The following is a 22,743-nucleotide window of genomic DNA, read 5'->3' on the forward strand; positions in this document are numbered from 1 at the left end:
TCTGTTTTATCAGTATTGAAATTGGAATCATTGTAATTTTCATCTTATAAAAGTTTTTGAAATGGTGAAATGTCCACCATAGAAGTAGATGCATATTTAATAAGATTTATAAGGAAATGCTCACCTATTTTTATACTCTCATCTTGTTTACATGTCTTAGCCGTATTAATAAAAGGTCTCTAATATTTTAGTCTAGTTCCTTAATACTATACGCCTTAATGTTAGAACATCTCTATTCCAGGTTGATATATTTTAACTAATGAGAGACAGTGTGGTATACATTCTAAAAATATACACTGTCTCTTTTGAAAAAAGTTTTTAATGTTTTTGTTGTTGAGTTATGACCTTCGTCATAACTGTTATTAAATGTTCCTGAGATTGAAAAAAATACAAATATTTATACTAAATGTTGCCTAATATTGACAATACAAAATGTGTGGCTCTGAGTAAAAGTTAGGACAGTGATTTGACTGAATTCTCATAATCAAACATTTATTGAATGCTTGACATGTGACAGGTACCATTCTTTGCATTTACATTTTTACCTCATTTATTACTGACAACAAACCAATGAAGTAAATACTACTGTCTGCATTTTTCCAGTATTGAATGGAGACGTATAGGGGTGCTCCAGGTGGTCAGGGTAACCACAGATACAGCTCTACTGCAAAGTCAGGATTTGAATCTGAACAATCTGGTTGCTGAATTCAAATTTAGGCCCTCTGTGCTATGTTGAACTATACACATATATTTGTTTCCATTGGAAAAAATGTTACTTTGTGTTTTGTAAGAAATGAATGCTTTGCTCAATACAATATAGTCAGAGTTTTAATGATACAACTAGTGTCTAATACTAGCATATATTATAGAGTGAATCCACTGTGAGATCTTTTAGGAGATTACTAAAATATATGATGGTTACTATAATTTTTAGTTGACACAATTTTAAGCATAAGTAAATTTAATTCTGTAAAGTATAAATTGCAGCTTACACTAATCTTTGAAGACACACAAGATTATGTTTACTAATCCAAATGCTCCAGTTTATGATTATAGTTGATAAAAAACAAAATTACTGCTTGTGCTTTCCTTCTCCAAAAAGTGTGTGGACTCTTCACAAAACAATGTTTTCTATATGTTTTCTTGTAGCCACTCAGTAGCTCATTTGGTAGATCAGCTTCTAAGTAAGGAAAATTGGAATTCTTTGTCTCTTCATTTAATCAGAGATTTTAAATTCTATTTTCATTGTTAGAGTCATAGGCTTTCAGGTGCAAAACTAATGTTTGATATGGGCAAAATAAATGTCTTTATTCTTAGTTTTTACTTCACCCATTATTTTGGTGAATGAGTTTTTTTAACTCTAGAATTACAAACCAGTAAACAGATTACGCGCATGCTTTATTTTTACCTTGTGGCAAACATAACAATAATTACATATAACACAAAAGTGTTAATTCTAGACTTTAAGAGTATAAAATTTTTTTTGATAATCATAGTTTCTAGCAACAGCATTTGATTTTTGCTAGTATAAAAATTTGATTTTTTTTTCAAATTCTAGCTCATTAGTAAAAAAGTTAAATTTCACATTTAATACTGTGTAAATCTTTCTCTACTGTAGAATATCAATATTGTCATGATATTATGCTGGAGTCAATTTTAAAGTGTCAATTTTTAACACATTGGAAAGTTCTAATATTATGATTTAAGAAAATTGTCACTTCTTTTTTTGTTTTTTTTACCACAGATGCTTAATAATGTGTCATTCTGTTTTCTTAGAAACTTCCTGCACCATTAATTGATGATAGCTATAAAAAAGAATGCGATGAAGATGTATGCAGTCATAAAATAGAATCTGACATTAAGATGAAAATAGCTTGGCGTTATCAGTTATTACCCAAGATGGAGGTAAGTCAACAAACTCTTTCCAAAATTGGCAAATATATTTGTTTTCATTTTATAGAATCTCTTGTGATATACTTGTTACTCTTTAAATGCAATACAATGTTTATTTGTTTATTTAAATAATTACTTATTTGTAGAGTATCTTATCTAGATGACTTTTTTCCCCCAATTTTCTTGTGAAATAATTGACATATGTCACTTTATAACTTTAATGTGTACAGCATGATGGGTTGATTTACGTAAGTTGTGAAATGACTGCTACAATAGGTTCAGTTAACATCCATCATCCCATATGGATAAAATGAAAAGAAAAAGGAGAAAATATTTCTCCTTGTAATGAGAATGCTAGGATTTACCCTCTTAGCTTTCCTGTATATTATTCAACAGTCTTAGCTACAGTCATCATTATGTACATTACATCCGTAGTAGTTATTGTTCAGTCACCCAGTCATGTCCAACTCTTTGCGACCACATAGACTGCAGCACACCAGGCCTCCCTGTCCCTCACCATCTCCCAGAGTTTGCCCAAGTTCATGTTCATTGCATCAGTGATGCCATCCAGCCATCTCATCCTCTGACGCCCTCTTCTCCTTCTGCCCTCAATCTTTCCCAGCCTCAGGGACTTTTCCAATGAGTTGTCTATTCTCATCAGATCACCAAAATACTGGAGCTTCATCTCCATCATCAGTCCTTCCGGTGAATATTCAAGGTTGATCTCCCTTAAGATTGACTGATTTGATCTCCTTGCTGTCTTAAGGACTTTCAGGGGTCTTCTCCAGCACCGCAGTTTGAAGGCATCAACTCTTTGATGTTCTGCCTTCTTTATGATCCATCTCTCACAACACCGTGTGACCACTGGGAAGACCTTAGCCTTAACTGTTATGGACCTTTGTCAGCAGAGAAATGTCTCTGCTTTTCCATACATTGTCTAGGTTTGTCATCACTTTCCTGCCAAGAAAGTAATCATCTCTGATTTCATGGCTGCAGTCACCATCCGCAGTGATTTTGGAGACCTAGAAGAGGATATCTGTCACTTATTTCCACATTTTCCCCTTCTGTTTGTCATGCAATAATAGAGCCAGATGCCATGATCTGAGTTCTTCATTTTTTTAGTATTTAGTTTTAAGCCAGCTTTTTCACTCTCCTTCACCCTCATCAAGAGGCTCTTTAGTTTCTTTTCGCTTTCTGCCATTAGAGTGGTGTCATCCGTATATCTGAGATTCTTGATGCTTCTCCCACCTATCTTGATTCTGGCTTTTAACTCATCAATCCTGGCATTCCTCATGATGTGCTCAGTGTATAGGTTAAACAAACGGGGTGACAGCAGACAGCCCTGTCGTACTCCTTTCTCGATCTTGAACCAATCAGTTTGTCCATACATGTTTCTAACTGTTGCTTCTTGACCCGCATACATGTTTCTCAGGAGACAGGTAAGATGGTCTGGTATTCCCATCTCTCTAAGAACTTTTCACAGTTTGTCATGATCCACACGGTCAATGGCTTTAGCACAGTCGATGAAACAGAGGTAGATGTTTTTCTGAAATTCCTTGCTTTCTGTATAATCCAGCAAATGTTGGCAATTTGATCTCTAGTTCCTTTTTCTTTTCTGTAACCAACTTGGACATCTGGAAGTTCTTGGTTCACATAATGCTGAAGCCTAGCATGCAAGATTTTAAGCAAGACCTTACTAGAATGGAAGATGAGTGCAGTTGTCCAATGGTTATCACATTCTTTGGTACTACCATTCTTGGGAGTTGGGATGAGGATTGACCTTTTCGGTCCTGTGGCCACTGCTGGGTCTTCCAGGTTTGCTGACATAATGAATGCAAAACCTTGACGGCATCCTCCTTTAGGGATTTAAATAGTTCATTGCATCCACTAGATTTATTAGCAACAGTGCTTCTTAAGGCCCACTTGACTTTGCACTCCAAAATGTCTGGCTCTGGGTGACTAAGTATACCATCGTAGTAATCCAGTTCATTAAGATCTCTTTTATACAGTTCTTCTGTGTATTCTTTCCATCTCTTCTTGATCTCTTCAGCATCTACTAGGTGTAATATGCTTAAATAATCTGAAATTACTCCTCCCTGACCTGCCCCGGTCTATGGAAAAATTGTCTTCCACAAAACTGGTCATGGGTGCCAAAAAGGTTGGAGACCACCGCTGTGAATGACTTTTGGTAGTATTAACATTTTAACAATATTAATTCCACAATCCATGAACATGGAATACCTTTCCATTTATTTGTATCTTCTTCAGTATCTTTCATCAATGTCTTATAGTTTTCATAATAGAGATCTTTCACCTCCTTGGTTAAATTTACTTCTAAGTATTTTACTGTTTTTGATGCTATTGTAAATGGGATGATATTTCCTAAAAATTACTGAGCCCATGAAAGCCACAGCTACTGAAGCACAGCTCTACAACAGGAGAAGCTACAGCCTTGAGAAGCCATTGCAGCACAACTAGAGAAAGAAAGCCCTCACGCCAAAGGCCCAGCACAACCAAATAAATAAATAAGAAAGAAAGAAATGGGCTCACACATTTAGAAAACAAACTTAAATAAATAAATGCATGGCAGACTGTCGATCACATTACCTTCCTGCCAACCTCAGACCAGCCTTAGAATTCTCTGTGGAGTGTCTGGGTGGTTCCTACCAGTTAATGAGAATTTGAATTATGAGGTGAAATCCATTATAAGCCCACATTATGAAAATATAAACTTCTCAAGATTGTATTCAGGATTTATACCGCCTGATCCAAGCCTACCTTTTTGGTCTGTGTCCTGTGTGTGCATAAAACTATATTCACCCCTGCTATGAGAACTGCTCTGTGAATTGCTTGTATTTCTGCTGATGATGCTTTTCACTTTCTAACTCACCAACTCATCCTTCTCCAAGTGTAAATAATATGTAATTATCTAGTTTCTTATATTTATTTCCATAATACCACATGTATTTTAAAGTACTTTTATACGTTGTTTTTAATTAGTTGGTAGTATAATTCTTTTCTCCACCAGAAAGAATTCTGTATAGGGCAGAGAACTTGTTTTATTTTCTCTTGTATCTCTAGCACCTTTATTAATGCCGTTTATTCATTCAGTCAGAAAATACTGATTAAGCATCAACTGTATTCCAAGTATAAAATGTGTTGTAATAGGCATATATTAAGCAGTGGTTAATTGTTCTAATTCAGATGGGCATGGTGTTTGAATAGTATCATTTTTAAGTGTGATTTAAGTGACTGAACAAACTACAAATTGGAGAGGGAGTACTTGCAGCTTATATAAGAGAATAACAGTCTACCATCTCAACTTTTAAGAACAGGAAAAATTGTAAAAAGAAGAAATTTAGGTAGCTCTTAAATGTAAGAACAGATGCCAAATTTCAGTTATAACAAAAGAAATGCAAATTAAAGCTAAATTAAAATTAATTTAATGCAAATTAAAACCTGCCATTTTTCTTTTACTAGATTGTCAATAATCTAAAATGTTTGGTAAGATATTAAATTAGCAAAGACAGGAAGAAACTAGTACTCATGCTTTGCTGGTAGAAATGTAAATGGCTTCTGTGAAGGGTAATTTGTCAGTATCCTTCAAAATTACAAAATCTTGTACCCTTTGATTCTTTATTGGAAATTTACATCATTAATATATTTACTCAGATGTAAAATTCAATATGCATGACCTGTATATGAGGCATGATTTTTTATAGCAAAAAATTAGAAATAGTCCAAATGTCCATCAGTAAGCAACTAGTTAAATAATGGTAATATGGTAATTTACCATAATAAACTAGGTAAATGTGTACAGTAGAAAACCATACATTTGTATTAAAAAGTAAAAGGAAGCTCAGCAGTCAGAAATTGTTGCAGAAATAGCCTAGAATGTGAATGAGAACTGTGTATAAGAGGCCAGAATAAATGTAGTTGTTCTGCTTGGAAAATGTGAGTTAATTTATAAGGATTAAAACAAACAATGTAGGATTTACACTTGAGAACCCTAATGGCAAAAACTTCATGCCTGTAATCTGGCAGATTCATTTAAGTACTGGGCTTAAGGATGACTTTTGTATAAAGTAACTGTATTTCTGATTTTTCTGCTGGTGTGTTCTGAAAGACATTAAGAATATAAACTCTAAGTTGAATTTAGTTTTTCTGTAAAGATAGTATACCAATTCAGTTTCACTTTATATAAAATACTTGTATCTTCCATTTCCTTTTTTTTTAACTCTTATCTCATCTTGGTTCTGGTCTTTTCATGGTCACCGACATTCTTGAAGTGAAGTTGTCAGTGAAAATACGAGTAATTGAAACTTTAAGACTTTCTCTCACTGCTTGTTATGAAATCTGTTTCAATTTGGGGAGAAAATTCTTTATTTCTTTATAATTTTAGTTGTTTCTTTCTGTATTGTAATTGCGGACACTGTTCCTACCCCCTTTTGTAAATGAGTAATACTGCTTATTCTGTTTTTTCCTTTTAGAGTATGGTGTGCTTGCAGTTGTTACTATGGGAGTAAACTTCTGCCACGTTGCACATTTACACGTAAACCTAAGTTTTCAAGGTTTAGAGCTTGAGTGTTTTAGAAGTTACGATTTTACAATGGTTTTCTCCAGATGATTTGCTTTCCCATTTTCTCAAGACTCCACTAAAATATCACTTTATTGGGAATGTCTTCCTTTGTCACTCTATATAAAATAAAACCGCTCTCTCATACCCTTTGACCACCATATTTTTCTTCAGAGAACCTATCATCACTTAGCATATAATGTATCATCCATCTCCTCTGACTAGAGTGTGAGTCAGTGGGAGAAAGACTTTGACTATTTTGTTTTCCTGATCTATAATAGGTGCTCAGTAGTTGTTTGTTGAATACACAAGTGAATGAATTATTTGGTGTGTGAATTAAATGAGTTAAGTTGCATTAATGAGTACACACCAAGTAGCAGCTTATTTTGAATTTACACTCGGTGGACAAGCTTTCGTTTACTAGTATTTAAAGCAAGTTCTGTCAAGTTTAGAAAATAGAGTCATCTTCTGACTTCTTTGCTTTTCTTTGAAATGTCACTGGCCTGTATATTTACCTGTCACAGAAATTTTGTACAAGACTGATAAACTTTGATGATCACCTGTCATTATCTGCTTTATAAATCCAGACTTTATCTTGCCATTATCAGTTTAAAAACAACAGTAAAACCCCAATTTTCTGTATTTTACTTGAGATAAAATATAGTTAATACTATTATGAGTAAAGTTTAATCAAGTAGTCCAAAACATCATGTAACAGAAAGGCATTCTGTCGATTTTCAGAGATGCCTTTTAACATAAATTATCTCTCAATCCTAAGAATGTAGTCCTATTCCTATCTAGGGAATGCAAAAAAGGATAAGAATATGTACACTTGAAAAAATAACAGTAGCTCAGTAAAGCATAAAGTAGTGCTTCTTCCCACTGGAGGAGTGTATAGTTTGTAGATGCCAACTTTGCTTCATCCTGTGATTTTGATTTTCTCTCCTGGGTGGACATGTGTCCTTCTTTCTGTTGAATCATTAAACCAAACCTTGTTCCCTGTTCACACCAAGGATTGATAAAAGTGAAAAAGTGTTAGTTGCTTAGTTGTGTCCACCTTTGCAAATCCATAGACTGTAGCCTGCCAGGCTCCTCTCTCCCTGGAGTTCTTGAGGCAAGAATAAATACTGGAGTGGGTTGTCATTCCCTTCTCCAGGGAATCTTTCTGACCCAGGGATCAAACCCAGGTCTCCTGGATTATAGGCATCCTCTGTACTGCCTGAGCCACCAAGGAGGCCCCATGCCCTTCCAAGGATGATGGCCTACAGCCTATTCTGAGACCTAATTTGTTTAATACTGTAGAGCTCTACTACCAAGGCTTAGAATGGCTCCAGCAATTTATAACAGCATGTTAGATCTCTATTATATTAAATCCTCATTACACTTTAGCTTTTCATCTTAGTAGTTCAGCTACAACAGTCCAGTGATAGATATATACATGTTTTAGATGACAACAAATACCATTTTTCCAATAGAGCAGTGTAATGGCAAAATATAGTGATGGATCTTATGATTCTCTAGTGAATCATAACACAATAATAACAATTAATAATATTTATGTAGTACTTGATAATTTACAAGATATTCATTTCCAGTATTTCATTAGATTCTTATAATAGTCTGGTGAAATTGTTATTATTCACTCTGCTTTCTAATGATTGAACTGATGCTGAAAATGGTTTATAACCATTTGGATTCTTGCTTTCTGTTATGCTGTACTGAGAAACAAGAAATGCTAACACTAAGAAAATGTCTTGTTTGGACTGTTTTTTTTCTGGTGCAGCTCTTGTCTGAATTTTTGCTTTCTTTCTGACCTATTCATGGTGAGCGAGGGTATTGTTTTGTTGCTCCTCTTGGAAACCTTTAGCATAGAAATTTTTATTGAACCATTCCATTTTACTCTCTTCCACAGCTGACAAAGTTAAAGGGTAGTTTATGAATGTGAATTAAGTGTTCATTATGTAAAACTATACCAAACTGAGTAAACAGTTATTGATTGGAATAGTTATTGATGATAGTTCAATTTTTTCAGTGCATTTATTGTTTCAGGAAGTTGATAGTTTTTCATGGATTACCATTATTATTATTAGATTTAAAGCATTCAGTGACCTTTTTAAAAGGAAATATTTTAAGTCGTTATTTTACAATTCTAGACCTCAGAAGATTTCACAACATTTCAATCATCTGATGATATGTTAACACTCTGTGTCTTGGGTAGAAAAAAAATTACAAAATTGTTTTTCCTGTAAGAGTGTATTTATTTTTCATTTTTATTGCAGCATTAAAGTTTTGCATCATTGATTAAATGTTTAATGTCTACCCTATAAATATTTTAGTTGCCATATCTAATCTTAATTTCTAAAAAAAAGTAATAATTTAATTGTAATTTTTAAATTTTCCAAATAAATTTTTACATTTTGATGAATTATTTGTGTTCTGTGTGTAGACTGTCACAGCATGAATTCAATTTTCTCCTTGATTCATCCCAAATCTCAGATTTCAATGACATTAATATTATCATTAGAAACATTGATAGAGACGGCAACTTAAAAAGCATACTTTGCTTCTTGGCAATTTAGCATATTTCTCAGAGTGCATAGGACTTCAAGAACCTTCAGTCCACTAATAAATTTATTAACTTAAAAGAGGCGAAAAGTCTCTTTCTTTCTCTCTCCCCATGGCCAGTCCGCTAAAATAGATTATTCATGCTTATTTGATTCAGGTAGGCTTTTGCAAGCTTCCCTACTAGGCCTGGGAATGTGGTACATTGAGGCCTTTTCAGAGGCTTCTGACATAGACCAGGCTTTTATTGCATGGTGTTTTATTATTACCAAATCCTAGTCTCCACCCAGTTTGTAGGCACTCCGCTTATTCTTTTGAATCAGGAAAGGTTATCACCTACCTTAATCCATGCAGCAGTGTGGATTAAGGACACCAGTGTGCCCCAGGATTCTCAAAGAGGATCCTGGAAACTTCTTGTTTCTTCTTTTTTGCTGTCTTTACTAAATTCTATTGGGCCTTAGGGGGATTTGCATCTGAAATGGGCAACCTGGTGTTTTTCTCAATGAAGACATCAGATCAAAGTTCAGTTAGTCAAGGCCTTTCTAAAACATTAAGGGGGCTTGGACTTACACAATAAAAAGATGAGCTCTAGCAGAGATTGCAGTAAAAACATTTTGAACCATAATCCGGATAAAGAATAGATTATAGGCCAAAGAACAGACCTTGTTTAAATTGCTTTAGACTAATAACTTTACATTTAAAAACCTTACACCCTCTTTTTAAGAAACAAATTTTAATGTGACATAATGTACTTGTTAGCAATTTCGTGGCAAATGGATAAATCATGTTTTTGAAACCATACATCAGAATATATTTTGTATTGAAAAGATTAGATTAAGCCAATTGATAGGTCTCTTTTATTAATGAAAACACATAATACCTTATGGAGGAATGAAGAGCTATTCTATATATCAAATGAATGACAAACCCCCAGACTCTGAATCTGAGAATAGTGTTTCTACTAGACTTTAATTTTTTTAAATTCTGTATTACTATATAATTTGATGTTTGTAGGGATTTAATTTAATATGAATTCCTGAAGTCTTAAAATGCAAACACCTAGTGGCAAGTGAATGTCTATTTCTTCTCTGAATTACAAAATTGTCACTTACTTAGTAAAATAAATTAAGAACCTACTCTGTACAGTTCCTCAGTTTCCATAAATATTAACCTAGTTTTGTTGAGTGTTCTGAAATTTTTGTGTTTTGTAGTATTTAAGACTGTGAAAATTAAGTAAATAAAGATCAGAGATTTTATTAGAAACTATTGCCATGCAGAGTCTGTTAGTAGTTCAACTTTGGATAAAAGTATATTTGGATAGAGATATATTTCGAATGTGCTGACTGAAAGAAATCAGCCCAGAGCCCATTCAAATCAGTATGATATTAATGTTATATTACTAGGGTTCAGCTGTCCTGTGTAATTAAATTCAGCATCAGTAGTTATTAAAGTTTCCTCTAAGAAAGAATTATCAGGAGAAATTAGTGGAGGGCACAAAAGAGGAATTATCAATGAACTAATAATGAATATTCCAAATTTCTGATTTCACTAAGAGAGCCTGTATACATTTTCCCACTTTATCATGTGCCGTCTTCCTATCTGGAATACCTCAATATATTTTATACAGTAAGCTTAACTTTATTTGTAAGAAGTTTTGAATAGTATATATACACATGGTCTTATGAGAATTTAGTTTTAATATGATGCTCAGTTTAATGTATATAAATAACGAGTTTCTTTTGGACCCCTCTTCAATGAATTAATTTGGCTTAAGTTTTCTAAACTGTAAATTTATTTTATTATTAAAACTTGAAGTCTTAAACATTAATTGAGTTATGTATATAAAATTTTTGAACTGAGGAAGGTATGGTTAAAAAAAAAAAAGTAAAGTGAAAGCAAGTTGCTCAGTCGTTGCCGACTCTTTGCGAGTCCATGGACTGGAGTTCTCCAGGCCAGAATGCTGGAGTGGGTAGCCTTTCCCTTTTCCAGGGGATCTTCCCAACCCAGGGATCAAACCCAGGTCTCCCGCATTGCAGGCAGATTCTTTACCAGCTGAGCCACCAGGGAAGCCCTAGAGCACAGGTGGGCAGCCTACCCCTTCTCCAGGGATCTTCCCAACCCAGGAATCAAACTGGGGTCTCCTGCATTGCAGGCAGATTCTTTACCAACTGAGCTATCAGGGAAGTTCCCCCCCACAAAAAAGCAAAGAGATGGTTAATTTCATATTAAACTTAGGGAACCACTGGGAGTGAAGATATGTGAGAGATGTAAAGTTTGATCTCTAACTATAAATAGTTTACAGTAACAAAGATTGTTGCATGCTTCTTTGAAATTTAATAAATCTATATATATATCAGTTCTTCCATATTTTCATTAAAATGCACAAATATATCAGTATTTTGCTGAATGTAGGATAAATAAATTACAGTTTAAAGAAAAGAAATTTTTAACAACCAGTGTGGGTTTTCTTATCAGGCTGGACCAGTATCATCTTCAAGATTTGGTCACTATTATGATATATCAAAAAGGATACCACAAGAACTCATTGAGACCTCAAAGTGGCATGGATTTTTTCTCCCAGAAAAAATATCATCAACTTTTAATGTAGAACCCTGGTAAGTTAATGATTTCAATTCTGATTTCAAAGGTTAGTAAAATACATTTTTACCACAGTCTTTGAAAGAATGCCTATTTAAAGGAACAAATCCTAATAAATGTTAGTTTTCTAGGTAATATGTAACCTTAATATTTTATGTTATTTCATTATATGAGATTTTTGTAGTCCTGTAACTGTTGGACCTACCATTACTCTTTAATTTGCAACTTCACAAATCTAGATACCAAATTTATAATAACTACTGTTTATTTTCAATAAAATGTGAAATAATTCAGTAATAGGATCCTTCAGCCCTAAATGCACAAGATACGTAAGTATTGCTTATTGAAAATAATAGCAGTGAAAATGATATAAAATCATGCTGTTGCTCCATGTTTTTGATACATAATAAACCAACGCAACGTATTCATACTGCTACTAACTTTATTAAGGCAAAACTCTGAAAATTAAAGACTCAACATTGAATAATTTCTAAAGTGTTGGGACTGTAAGGAGATCAAACCAGTCAGTCCTAAAGGAAATTAATCCTGAATATTCATTGGAGGAACTGATGCTGAAGCTGAAACTTCAATACTTTGGCCGCCTGGTGCGAAGAGTTGACTCATTAGAAAAGACCCTGATGCTGGGAAAGACTGAAGGCAAGAGGAGAAGGGGTGACAGAGGATGAGATGGTTGGATGGCATCACCAACTCAATGGACATGAGTCTGAGCAAGCTCCGGGAGATAGTGAAGGACAGGGAAGCCTGCATGCTGCAGTCCATGGGGTTGCAAAGAGTCAGACACGACTGAGCGACAGAACAACAATAAAGAAATACTTTTAAATGAAATAATTTTAATTCATATTGCAGTTGAATCAAGGGAAGGTTTTCACAGAATAGATTGTTGCCTCACAGAATAGGTTGTTGCCTCACAGAATAGGTTGTTTTCTTTTACACTGTAAAACCATTATTTTCAAAATGAAATGAGTTATTAAATGTTGATTTATGATTTAAAAATCTAGAGTCTCTTTCCCAGAAATACTGCCTGAGAGTTTAGTGAAAACTATTCCATTTATTTGATTTTATTGATTATACTAGTTTCTAATTTTTGTCAACACTGAACCAGACATACATATACACATACTTGGGGAACAGATTAAAATAGTGTCTCCATGATTTGATTTCTCAAAAAGTAAATCATAAAACCCAGATTCAAAGTCAGTTCTTTCTGATTTAAAAATCTCTTAGTGCTCACTTCGGCAGCACATATACTAAAAATCTCTCTTAGCAGTAATGCTATACTGTCTCCATTCATGGAGTGCTTAGGGAAATAAAAAATGTACATTAATTATGATGTAAATACATGAAAAGAGATATAGTGTTACTTTTGTAATTTAAAAAAACTAAAGATGAAACCTTTTAAGCCAGAAAATACAAAGTGGTTTTCATTCACTTAGCAACTAAAGTGATGGGAAATTAACATTTGTCAACTAACCTGATCAATATCAGGTAGTGTTCCAGGCATTAGACCATGGGCTATCTCATTTATCCTCCAAACAACCCTACAAGAGAAGCAGTATTATCCCCACTTTGTAGGAAACTTGAGGTCAGAGACACTGAGCAGCTTTACCACTATTTTAGTCTGTGAGTAAATAAAGCTGACACCAAACCCAAGTATCCAAAACCTTCTGCTCTCTTTTCTTTACCAGGCTGTCTCCATTTACTGCTGCAGTAAATGTATAACCGAACAAGAAGCTGGGCACCAGAAAAATTATACCTTGATTAGATATGGGAATGTAATTTTTTAAATATATTTTAAGAATATTTTTGAGAACTAACAGTTTTACATGGAACAGGAAAATTTATAGATTTTAATTATCAAGGCAGTATTTCATTTCATAGTAGTTAACTGATAATTCATTTATTTCATATTAAACTTAAATGCTTAATTAAATGTAATTAAACTTTAAACATGTAATTAAATTAATTTTGAAAATGGGTACTTTACCATGTGAGATTTATTTTATGAAAAGCATGTGCTCATTTCACTAAAATGAACTTTACTGGTTCATTTATAAAACAATAAAGCGAAGCCTTACACTTGTCCATACTTTTCCTGTAATTAAGACGAGAGGATATGGCTGTGTCTATCATGTATGAGGATATAATATATAATTTTATAATTTCTAAAGGCACTGTTGAAACCTATAAAGTTTTTTTTTTTTTTAAGTAAGAAGAACTGAAGGTCATTTGAAATCTGTAATGACTAAAATTACTGGTATATTTGCCAATGGAAAATGTTCATACCTACAGTTTAAACTTTCAAATTAAAGCCTGGTTGTAGAATCTTGAAATGTATTACAATAATATTGCCTAGATAATTTTGTTTTGATATTTTACTGTTATAAATCTGATCATCTCAAACATAAAACAATAGAAAAACTGATTTTGAGAATAATTCTAAAATCGTTTACAATTTTTTTTTTAATTTGATGTTGTTTTGAGTTAAGCTTTGCTAATAGGTATGTCCAAGCACAGTTCTTTTTCCCTACTAGAAAGATATTGTCATTCTTTATTATTTATTCATGAATCTACTGACATACTGCTTAACCTACTGTTACAGACTGATTAGTATTCATCCCATCCACCCCCCCTCCAAATTCATATGTTGAAACCCTAATCCCCAAAATTTAGGGATAGGGCATTTGGGAGTTAGTTAGATGAGACATAGGTTCGATCCCTGGGTTGGCAAGATCCCATGGAGAAGGGAAAGGCTACCCATTCCAGTATTCTGGCCTGGAGAATTCCGTGGACTGTATAGTCCATGGGGTCACAAAGAGTCAGACATGACTGAGCAACTTTCACTTTCACTCACTTAGATGAGGTGTTGAGGGTGGGGCCCTGGTGTGATAGGATGGTGACCTTAAAAAAGGAGAGACACTGAGTTCTCCACTCTCTCCTTGAATAAACACCCAGGAAAAGCCATGTGAGCTCACAGCGAGAAGGTAGCCATCTGCAACCCAACACTAACCCTGGCTCTCACCAGACACAAACCCTGCTGGCACCATGATCCTGGACTTCTAGTCTCCAAGATTTTACTTTTATATATCTATGCTAACAATAGCTAGTAGTAGCTAAAAGTTTTGTATTAACTAGAATGAACTGAATTCTAAGAGAACTAGTTATCTTTCTGGGAAAATTTCTAGGAGAAAAACAGTGGAAAGTGGGTAGGAATATTATTTACAATTTTAGAAGTCATTTCATTTTCCTTATCCTGCAAAGTCTCTTTACCATAGTAAATGAAACTTCCATATAAACCTCTGTAGTATTTTCCTAGACAAATCGTAGCTGTGTTCCCCATATGTTCCTACTAATATTCCTTTGTTCGTACTTTTGTCAAAACACTAATTTCATTACACTTAACTATTTGTCTTGTCTACATTCTTATGTTCCTGCCAAGCTTTGGAAATCCTTGAGGAAAAGTTATAATTTTTTTCATCTATTTATTGTCTGAATCTAGGACACAAGTATTAAGTTGATAGTCAATGAATTAGTGAATCAAAGCATAAAATATAGTTACAACTCAAATTAACTATAGTCTTATTCTTAGCGCAGAGATTTAGTGGGATGAAACCAATAACTGAAACATAGCCATATAAGAGTATATTTTATTTCAAAAATACAGATTTTTTTCTTAGATTGAGAAGCAGAGAACCACAGTATATTTAGAAATTATAAGTAGAAAATTTACTCACGAAAAAGGGATTTTGGAAGAGAGCTTCTAGGTGAGATTAAAAGTTCATAACAGAGTCATAAAGTTACAGAAGTAGACTATACTCTATTCAAAGGATATATAAAAAATGATATAATGATACAAATCTCAGAGCTAAGGAAAAGCAGAGATATAAGTGTGAGGAAGAATTTTATCTACCTGTTTATCTGCTGGTGATATAATTAAAGTAAAAAGATTTTGACCAATGAAGAGAAATAACTTGCTTATATGTTTACCTTTCTTTCTTCTTTCTGTTCTTCAAGGGGGCCTTTGGATACATGGAATTTAATTGATCATTCTAGCATTCTAGCATGCTATTTTCATTGGTTGTTTTGTTATCATCCCCCTTATTCCCACATTCCTAATCCCAGTCATCTTGCCCATAGATGTACTCTCTCTTATTTATGTATTTTATGTATTTTCTTTCATATTTCTGGTCTTCCTTCAATAAAGCAATTGTTGACCCTTGTCTCCTTTCTCTGTCTCACTCCCTATATTCAGTCTATCAGTAAATCCTGTCAACTGTATCTTCAGTATATCCAGATCCTGATCACTTCTTGCATCCCTTACCTCCACCATGCTAAACCTAAGTCACCCATATTTCTTGCCAGGACTCTTGGCATAGCCTCCTAATTAATCCTGCTCCCTGCTTTTTGGTGGCTCCTATTTTTGTCCAAAGCAGCCCTCATAAACTTTTTTATGTAGCACTGTCCAATAGCACTTTCTTCAAGGATGGAAATTTTCTATGCCTGTACTGTCCAAAATAGCAGCCACAAGCCACATACAACTAATAATGAGTATTTTCAATATGACACTGAAATTTTTGTTTTATTTTATTAATTTAAGTGTAAGTAGCTATGTGTGACTTCAGTTCAGTTGCTCAATTATGTCCAACTCTTTGCAACCTGTGGACTGCAGCACGCCAGCCTTCCCTATCCATCACCAACTCTTGGAGTTTACTCAAACTCATGTTCATTGAGTCAGTGATGCCATCCAACCATCTCATCCTCTGTCATCCCCTTCTCCTCCTGCCTTCAATCTTTCCCAGCATCAGGATCTTTTCTCATGAGTCAGTTTGTCCCATCAGGTGGCCAAAGTATTGGAGTTTCAGCTTCAGCATCAGTCCTTCCAAAGAATATTCAGGACTGATTTCCTTTAGGATGGACTGGCTGGATCTCCTTGCTGTCCAAGGGACTCTCAAGAGTCTTCTCCAACACAACAGTTCAAAAGCATCAATTCTTTGGCACTCAGTTTTCTTTGTAGTCCAACTCTCACATCCATACATGACTACTGGAAAAAACGTAGCTTTGACTGGATGGACCTTTGCCGGCAAGGTAATGTCTCTGTGTTTTAATATGCTGTCTAGTTTGGTTATAAGTTTTCTTCCAAGGAGCAAGCACCTTTTAATTTCATGGCTGCAGTCACCATCTGCAGTGATTTTGGAGCCCAGGAAAATAAAGTCTCTCACTGTTTTCATTGTTTCCCAATCTATTTGCCATGAATTGATGGGACCAGATGCCATGATCTTAGTTTTCTGAATGTTGAGTTTTAAGCCAACTTTTTCACTCTTTCACTTTCATCAAGAGGCTCTTTAGTTCTTCTTCACTTTCTGCCTTAAGGGTGGTGTCATCTGCATATTTGAGGTTATTGATATTTCTCTTGGAAATCTTGATTCTAGTTTGTGTTTCATCCAGTCCAGCATTTCGCATGATATACTCTGCATATAAGTTAAATAAGCAGGGTGACAATATACAGCCTTGACATACTCCTTTCCCAATTTGGAACCAGTCTGTTGTTCCATGTCCAGTTCAAACTGTTGCTTCTTGACTGCCTACAGATTTCTCAGGAGGCAGGTCAGGTGATCTGGTATCCCCATCTCTTGAAGAATTTTCCACAGTTTGTTGTGATCCACACAGTCAAAGGCTTTGGCGTAGTCAATAAAGCAAAAGTAGATGTTTTTCTGGAACTCTCTTGCTTTTTTGATGATCCAACAGATGTTGGCAATTTGTTCTCTGGTTTCTCTGCCTTTTCTAAATCCAGCTCGAATGTCTGGAAGTTCACGGTTCATGTACTTTTGAAGCCTGGCTTAAAGAATTTTGAGCATTACTTTACCAGTGTGTGAGATGAGTGCAATTGTGCTGTAGTTTGAACATTCTTTGGCTTTGCCTTTCTTTGGGATTGGAATGAAAACTGACCTTTTCCAGTCCTGTGGCAACTGCTGAGTTTTGCTGGCATATTGAGTGCAGCACTTTCACAGCATCACCTTTTAGGATTTGAAATAGCTCAACTGAAATTCCATCACCTCCACTAGCTTTGTTCATAATGATGCTTCCTAAGGCCCACTTCACTTCGCATTCCGTGTGTGACAAGTACTGTCTTATTAGACAGTACAGTTTTACAGCGTTAGTCAGCACTTATCACTGCTCTGGCTCAAGCCTTTAATGGCATCCCATCTCACTCAGAATAAAAAACCTATATGCAAACAGAGATCCATAAGGTCTACATGTCCTTACCTAATTTGGTTCCTTGCTGCCTCTCTGATCTCTTTGATATCATTGTGGTTGTGGAAAGAGTAAAGGGAATATCAAGAATGCTTTTAGACATGAGAACTAGGATTGTTCCATTTACAGATGTAAGTAAGCATAAGCATATATCTAACAATATTTATTGAACACCTTCTCTGGAGTGAATACCTTGTATGCTCCTGAGCCTAGCTTTTATGAGCCTAGAATCATGTTAAGCTCTAGGTTTATTGTAGTAAACTGTTGTCCTTGACCATTTATAGCTTAAGAAAGCACAATTTAAAAAAAATTTTTTTTTGGAATAAGAAAGTACAATTAAAAAAAGAATTAATAAAACAAGAAGGAACTTCACTGGTGGTCCAGTGGTTAAGACCACACTTCCAGCACAGGAGGCGCAGGTTCAATCACTGGTCAGGGAACTTAGATCACACATGCCGTGAGCTAAAAAGAAACAAGTAAACAGGTAAAGATCTCATTATGAATTATGATAAGTAGTACAAAGACAAAGAACACCCTCCATACACTGAGGAGGGGAATGAACTTTGTGTTGTGTTAGGGATGAGGCCTTTCTGAAGACCTGAACATGAGACTTGAAAAAAAATCCTAAGAAGAAAAAAGTGGTCTTACAGAGAGCACTAAGCCAAGAAGTGTTCTTGGCATAGGCGACAGAAGGTGTACTAGGAAAGGAAAGTAATTGGTGTTTTCAAGTACCTAAAAGGCCTAGTTGTTGAAATAGTGTGAGTGATAGCAAGTGTTACAGGAAGATGAGTTCAGAGAGATAGGCAGCCGCCATACCATGCTTTTAAAAATTTCTTCATGAAGGGATATAGGTAGAAGCAGTTTCTATATTCCCTGGACTCCCCATAGGGCATATATAGGGCTTCCCAGGTGGCTTGATGGTAGAGACTCTTCCTGCCAATGAAAGAGACATGGGTTCGATACCTGGGTCAGGAAGATCCCCTGGAGAAGGACTGCAGCCCACTCCAGTATTCTTGCCTGGAAAATCCCATGGCCAGAGGAGCCGGATGGGCTATAGTCCATAGGGTTGCAGAGAGTCAGACACGACTTGGAGACTAAACAGCAACAGCAATCCTGTTTACACAAAATTTTATATAGCTTTTCTGAAATTCTTTTCTAACAGAAATTCAGTACACATTAATTTAGGTTCTTAAATACACTTAGTGATATTTGGTCAAAAAAACTCATGAAAGACTGGAAGCTAAATCCTCGTCTTAACACTGTGAGATTCAGTATAAATACATCAGTATTGGAAAGGCTATGAGTGAAATGCCAGAATTAAATAAGTAGTTATAATAACTCTGCTTATGTATGTTTATTGGTAAAATACTCTTCAGAATCAAACATTTTTATCAGCATGCTTCCTAACATCCCACAGTAATTTTTCTCAGTAAAGAAAGAGGGATTGATATAGAGCAGTATCTGAAAGAACGTTGATCATTTTGATAACATTGCTTGCCTTTGAGTAGTGAATTTGGGTTTTTTTTTCTATCCCTTCTATGTTTTATATGTTTGAATTTGTATGATGAAAACATTTTTTTTCATAAAGGAAAGGGATTTCAAATAAGTGTATAAAGTCTAACCCTTTGGGGATAATATAATGAAATCTTTATATCTCACATCAAATTATATTTCCAAAGAGTTAAAGATTTAAACACAATAAATTAAATTATAAAAGTAATAGAAGAAAATTTAAGAGAGTGTCTTAAAATCTTGGAGTGGGGAAATAGCAAACAATTTGAATGTAACCCGTGATTCTGAATTCAATCCTTTTGCAATGAAGGATGATACTAGCACAGGTGGAAAAACTTGAATGGAATCTGAAGATTTTGATGGTAGTATCCATTTCCTAATTATATCAATATCCTAAGTCAGATGGCTATATTATTGTTATATAGGGGAATGTTTTTGTTTGTAGGAATCATACCCCAAATTATTAAGAAGTAATGGGTCATCATGTCAGCAACTTGTTCTCTAGTGAAACAGAGAATAAAGATTTTTGTTTTATGTATACAACTTTTCTATAAATTTGAGATTTTTCAGAATTTTAAAAGTACAAATATATGTGTGTATAGATGTATATATACTTAGATTTAGTAAATTAAAACCATTTTTAAATTAGTAAGAACAAGTTGAGTGCCCTAATACAAAATGGGCAGAAGAAATCAAGAGGCTGTTCTCAAAAAGTTACAGAAATAGCTAATAAGGTTAACTAGTAATCAAAGAAATGTAAGCAAAAACCAAAGAGATACCATTTTTTCAGCTATTAAACATTTAAAATGATAATGCATTGTGTTAAAGGTAGTGTGGCGAAACAAATGTCACTCATGTTAATTGTACAAGTGTGCATTGTTAAAACAATTCTAGGAAAGTATGTCAAAAGTGAGAGTGTACGTTATCATTGTTGCCATCATACCATTTACAGTAATCAGTAAAATTATTTCTTCTTGGGAAAAAAATAAAACTGCTTCAGCCAATTTTTCAATCTGGACAGTCAGCTCTCTTTTCCCTATCCCATTCTTTCCTTTGAGAAAAATACATTTGGAGTTCAATTTCTCCTTATATATAGGCCCAAAGACGAACAGTGGTCATGTTCATTGTGCCTTCCACATTACTTAGCTCACTCCTGAAAGTAACTTATTAAAAGAGGTACTATTAAAAGACTTAACAAGTGAAAACACTTGTTAAGATACATGTAAACAAAAAGATACATGCATCTCAATCTACATAGTGGGATTATTTCCAATAACCAAGATATGAAAGCAAGCTAAGTGTCCATTAACAGACGAGTAGATAAAGAAGATGTGATATACATATACAATGAAGTATTACTTAGTCATTGAAAAATGGACTTTTGCCATTTGCAACATCATGGATGGACCTGGAGAGTATTATGCTTAGTGAAATAAGTCAGAGAAAGACAAATACTATGTTATCACTTATGCATGGAATCTAAAAAATGAAATGAATAAATAAAGCAAAGCAGCAACAGACTCACAGATACAGAGAACAAACTAGTTGGGAGGAAGGGAGAAGGGGCAGGATAAGGATAGGGGATTAAAAAGTACACACTACTATGTATAAAATAAATAAACTATGCAGGAGCCCCATGCGAGCATTTGACTTGACTGAGACCACTGTACTGTTGGCTGCTGTCTCTCACCCGCCTTGATACACTCTTTCAGCTAATGAACCATCTTGAACCATGGTCAGCTTCAGTCTTCACTTCCTTGCCCTTCTCTTGCTTCTTCTCACTTTCTCAGCAAAACTACTCTTCTAGTTAAATGGTACTCTGAGTGAAAAGGCAGAAAGTGGTGGTTGTAGGGAGGAGAGTGTATGGACTGAGATTATACAAGGATAGCAGTTATTGATGATGACAAGATCTAAGGTATGACCACGGAAATGGGTATTGTAGGTTGAATGGAGACAAGATTTTTGGAGGAGAGGAGGTCAAGAAACTGAAAGGTCAGGGTGTTTGAAAGATGAGTAATGACACAAAGTTGGAAAGATGACAGCAGTAAAGATGTGTAGAAGGAGATAATCTAGTGACTTTTTTACATCCATAATTAATGGAAATCAAAGTAAGTGAACTGAATTATTTTTCATGAAAGATCATAACCATTCTCAACAGTGTCCCTGTCAGTCAGTGGATTGCTTCTAGATGCATACAGTTCTTCTATCTTCATGATCTTAGTACTTTCCCAGCTGTGGTCCAGAGGTCTGTGCTGGCCGCAGCCCACCTTTGTGCCCTTAACACATTCCTGGTCCCTTTATGTTCTCTTAATTGAGTATCCATGGTGAAGAGAATCAAACTTGATGTCCTTAGGCGAAAAGCATCAGAAAAGAAAAATTATAAATGACATCCTTCAATGTAATAATAATGGAATTTTTAACTTGAAAATTACTTGTGAATAGACTTCACAGTCTTTATAGCCACATGCAAATTGTATGCTAATATAACTTTAGCTCAGCAAACTATTTTACACAGTTAGTTGAAACATTTGATATTGTGCCTACAGCCTTACAAGTATGTCTCACCCTTTGTCATAGATGAATACCTGAAATATATGTGTAAATAGATTTTTGGTAATACAAATTGTATTTCTCAGTGATTTGCATAATATCAAAAATGCTTCATCTTTACTTTAAGTCAATCATAATTGGTAGTTATTAGTTTCTCTTCCTAAGAAGTAGTTAACATCAATATTTAAATGCATAAGAAGTTCTTACTTTTAAAAAGCTAACACTGAATCATTTTAATGAGAAAAGTCATTCTTAAAATATAAAGGAAAATTAATCCTTGAATCATATAATTTTAAGTCAGAACGGACCACAGAGATTATCTAGTATGCTCCTTTGGTTTACAGATGAGAAAATTTCAAAGTTCAGAACAGAAAAATTAAAGAATTTGCCTCAAATCACATATTTGCTACAGTTGCTGGTGCAGATAGAATTGGAACCCAGGTCTTGAGCACACTCTCCACTGTGCTATACTGGTACCTAGTTTCTGTATTTGTGAATCTGTGCTTTTCAATATTGAATTTTCTTTATAAACCATACATTGAGTTAATACAAGGCCTATCTATTGGTGAAGTTCTCACCCATGCAACTAAAAGAAAAATACCTTCCTATGACAGGTGGCTCAGTGGTAAAGAATCTGCCTGCCATTGCAGGAGCCACAGGAGACGTGGGCTGGATCCCTGGGTCGGAAGACCCCCTGGAGAAGGAAATGGCAACCCATTCCAGTATTCTTGCCTGATGAATCCCATGGAGCCTAGCATGCTATAGTCCATGCCGTCACAAGA

General features: G+C 34.8%; 1 protein-coding gene across 2 annotated transcripts in view; it reads left to right on the forward strand.

The window, feature by feature from the left end:
* ELP4 (elongator acetyltransferase complex subunit 4) overlaps window positions 1-22,743 on the forward strand; it is a 225,699-nt gene that overhangs the window by 47,513 nt on the left and 155,443 nt on the right. For both annotated transcript variants that reach the window (XM_061151202.1, XM_061151213.1), the window contains exons 4-5: window positions 1,777-1,905; window positions 11,507-11,646. In XM_061151202.1, coding sequence (XP_061007185.1) covers window positions 1,777-1,905; window positions 11,507-11,646 — 269 coding nt within the window. The remainder of the gene's footprint in view (window positions 1-1,776; window positions 1,906-11,506; window positions 11,647-22,743) is intronic.

Source organism: Dama dama, chromosome 1 (genome assembly GCF_033118175.1).
Source record: "Dama dama isolate Ldn47 chromosome 1, ASM3311817v1, whole genome shotgun sequence".
Taxonomy (NCBI): Eukaryota; Metazoa; Chordata; class Mammalia; order Artiodactyla; family Cervidae; genus Dama; species Dama dama.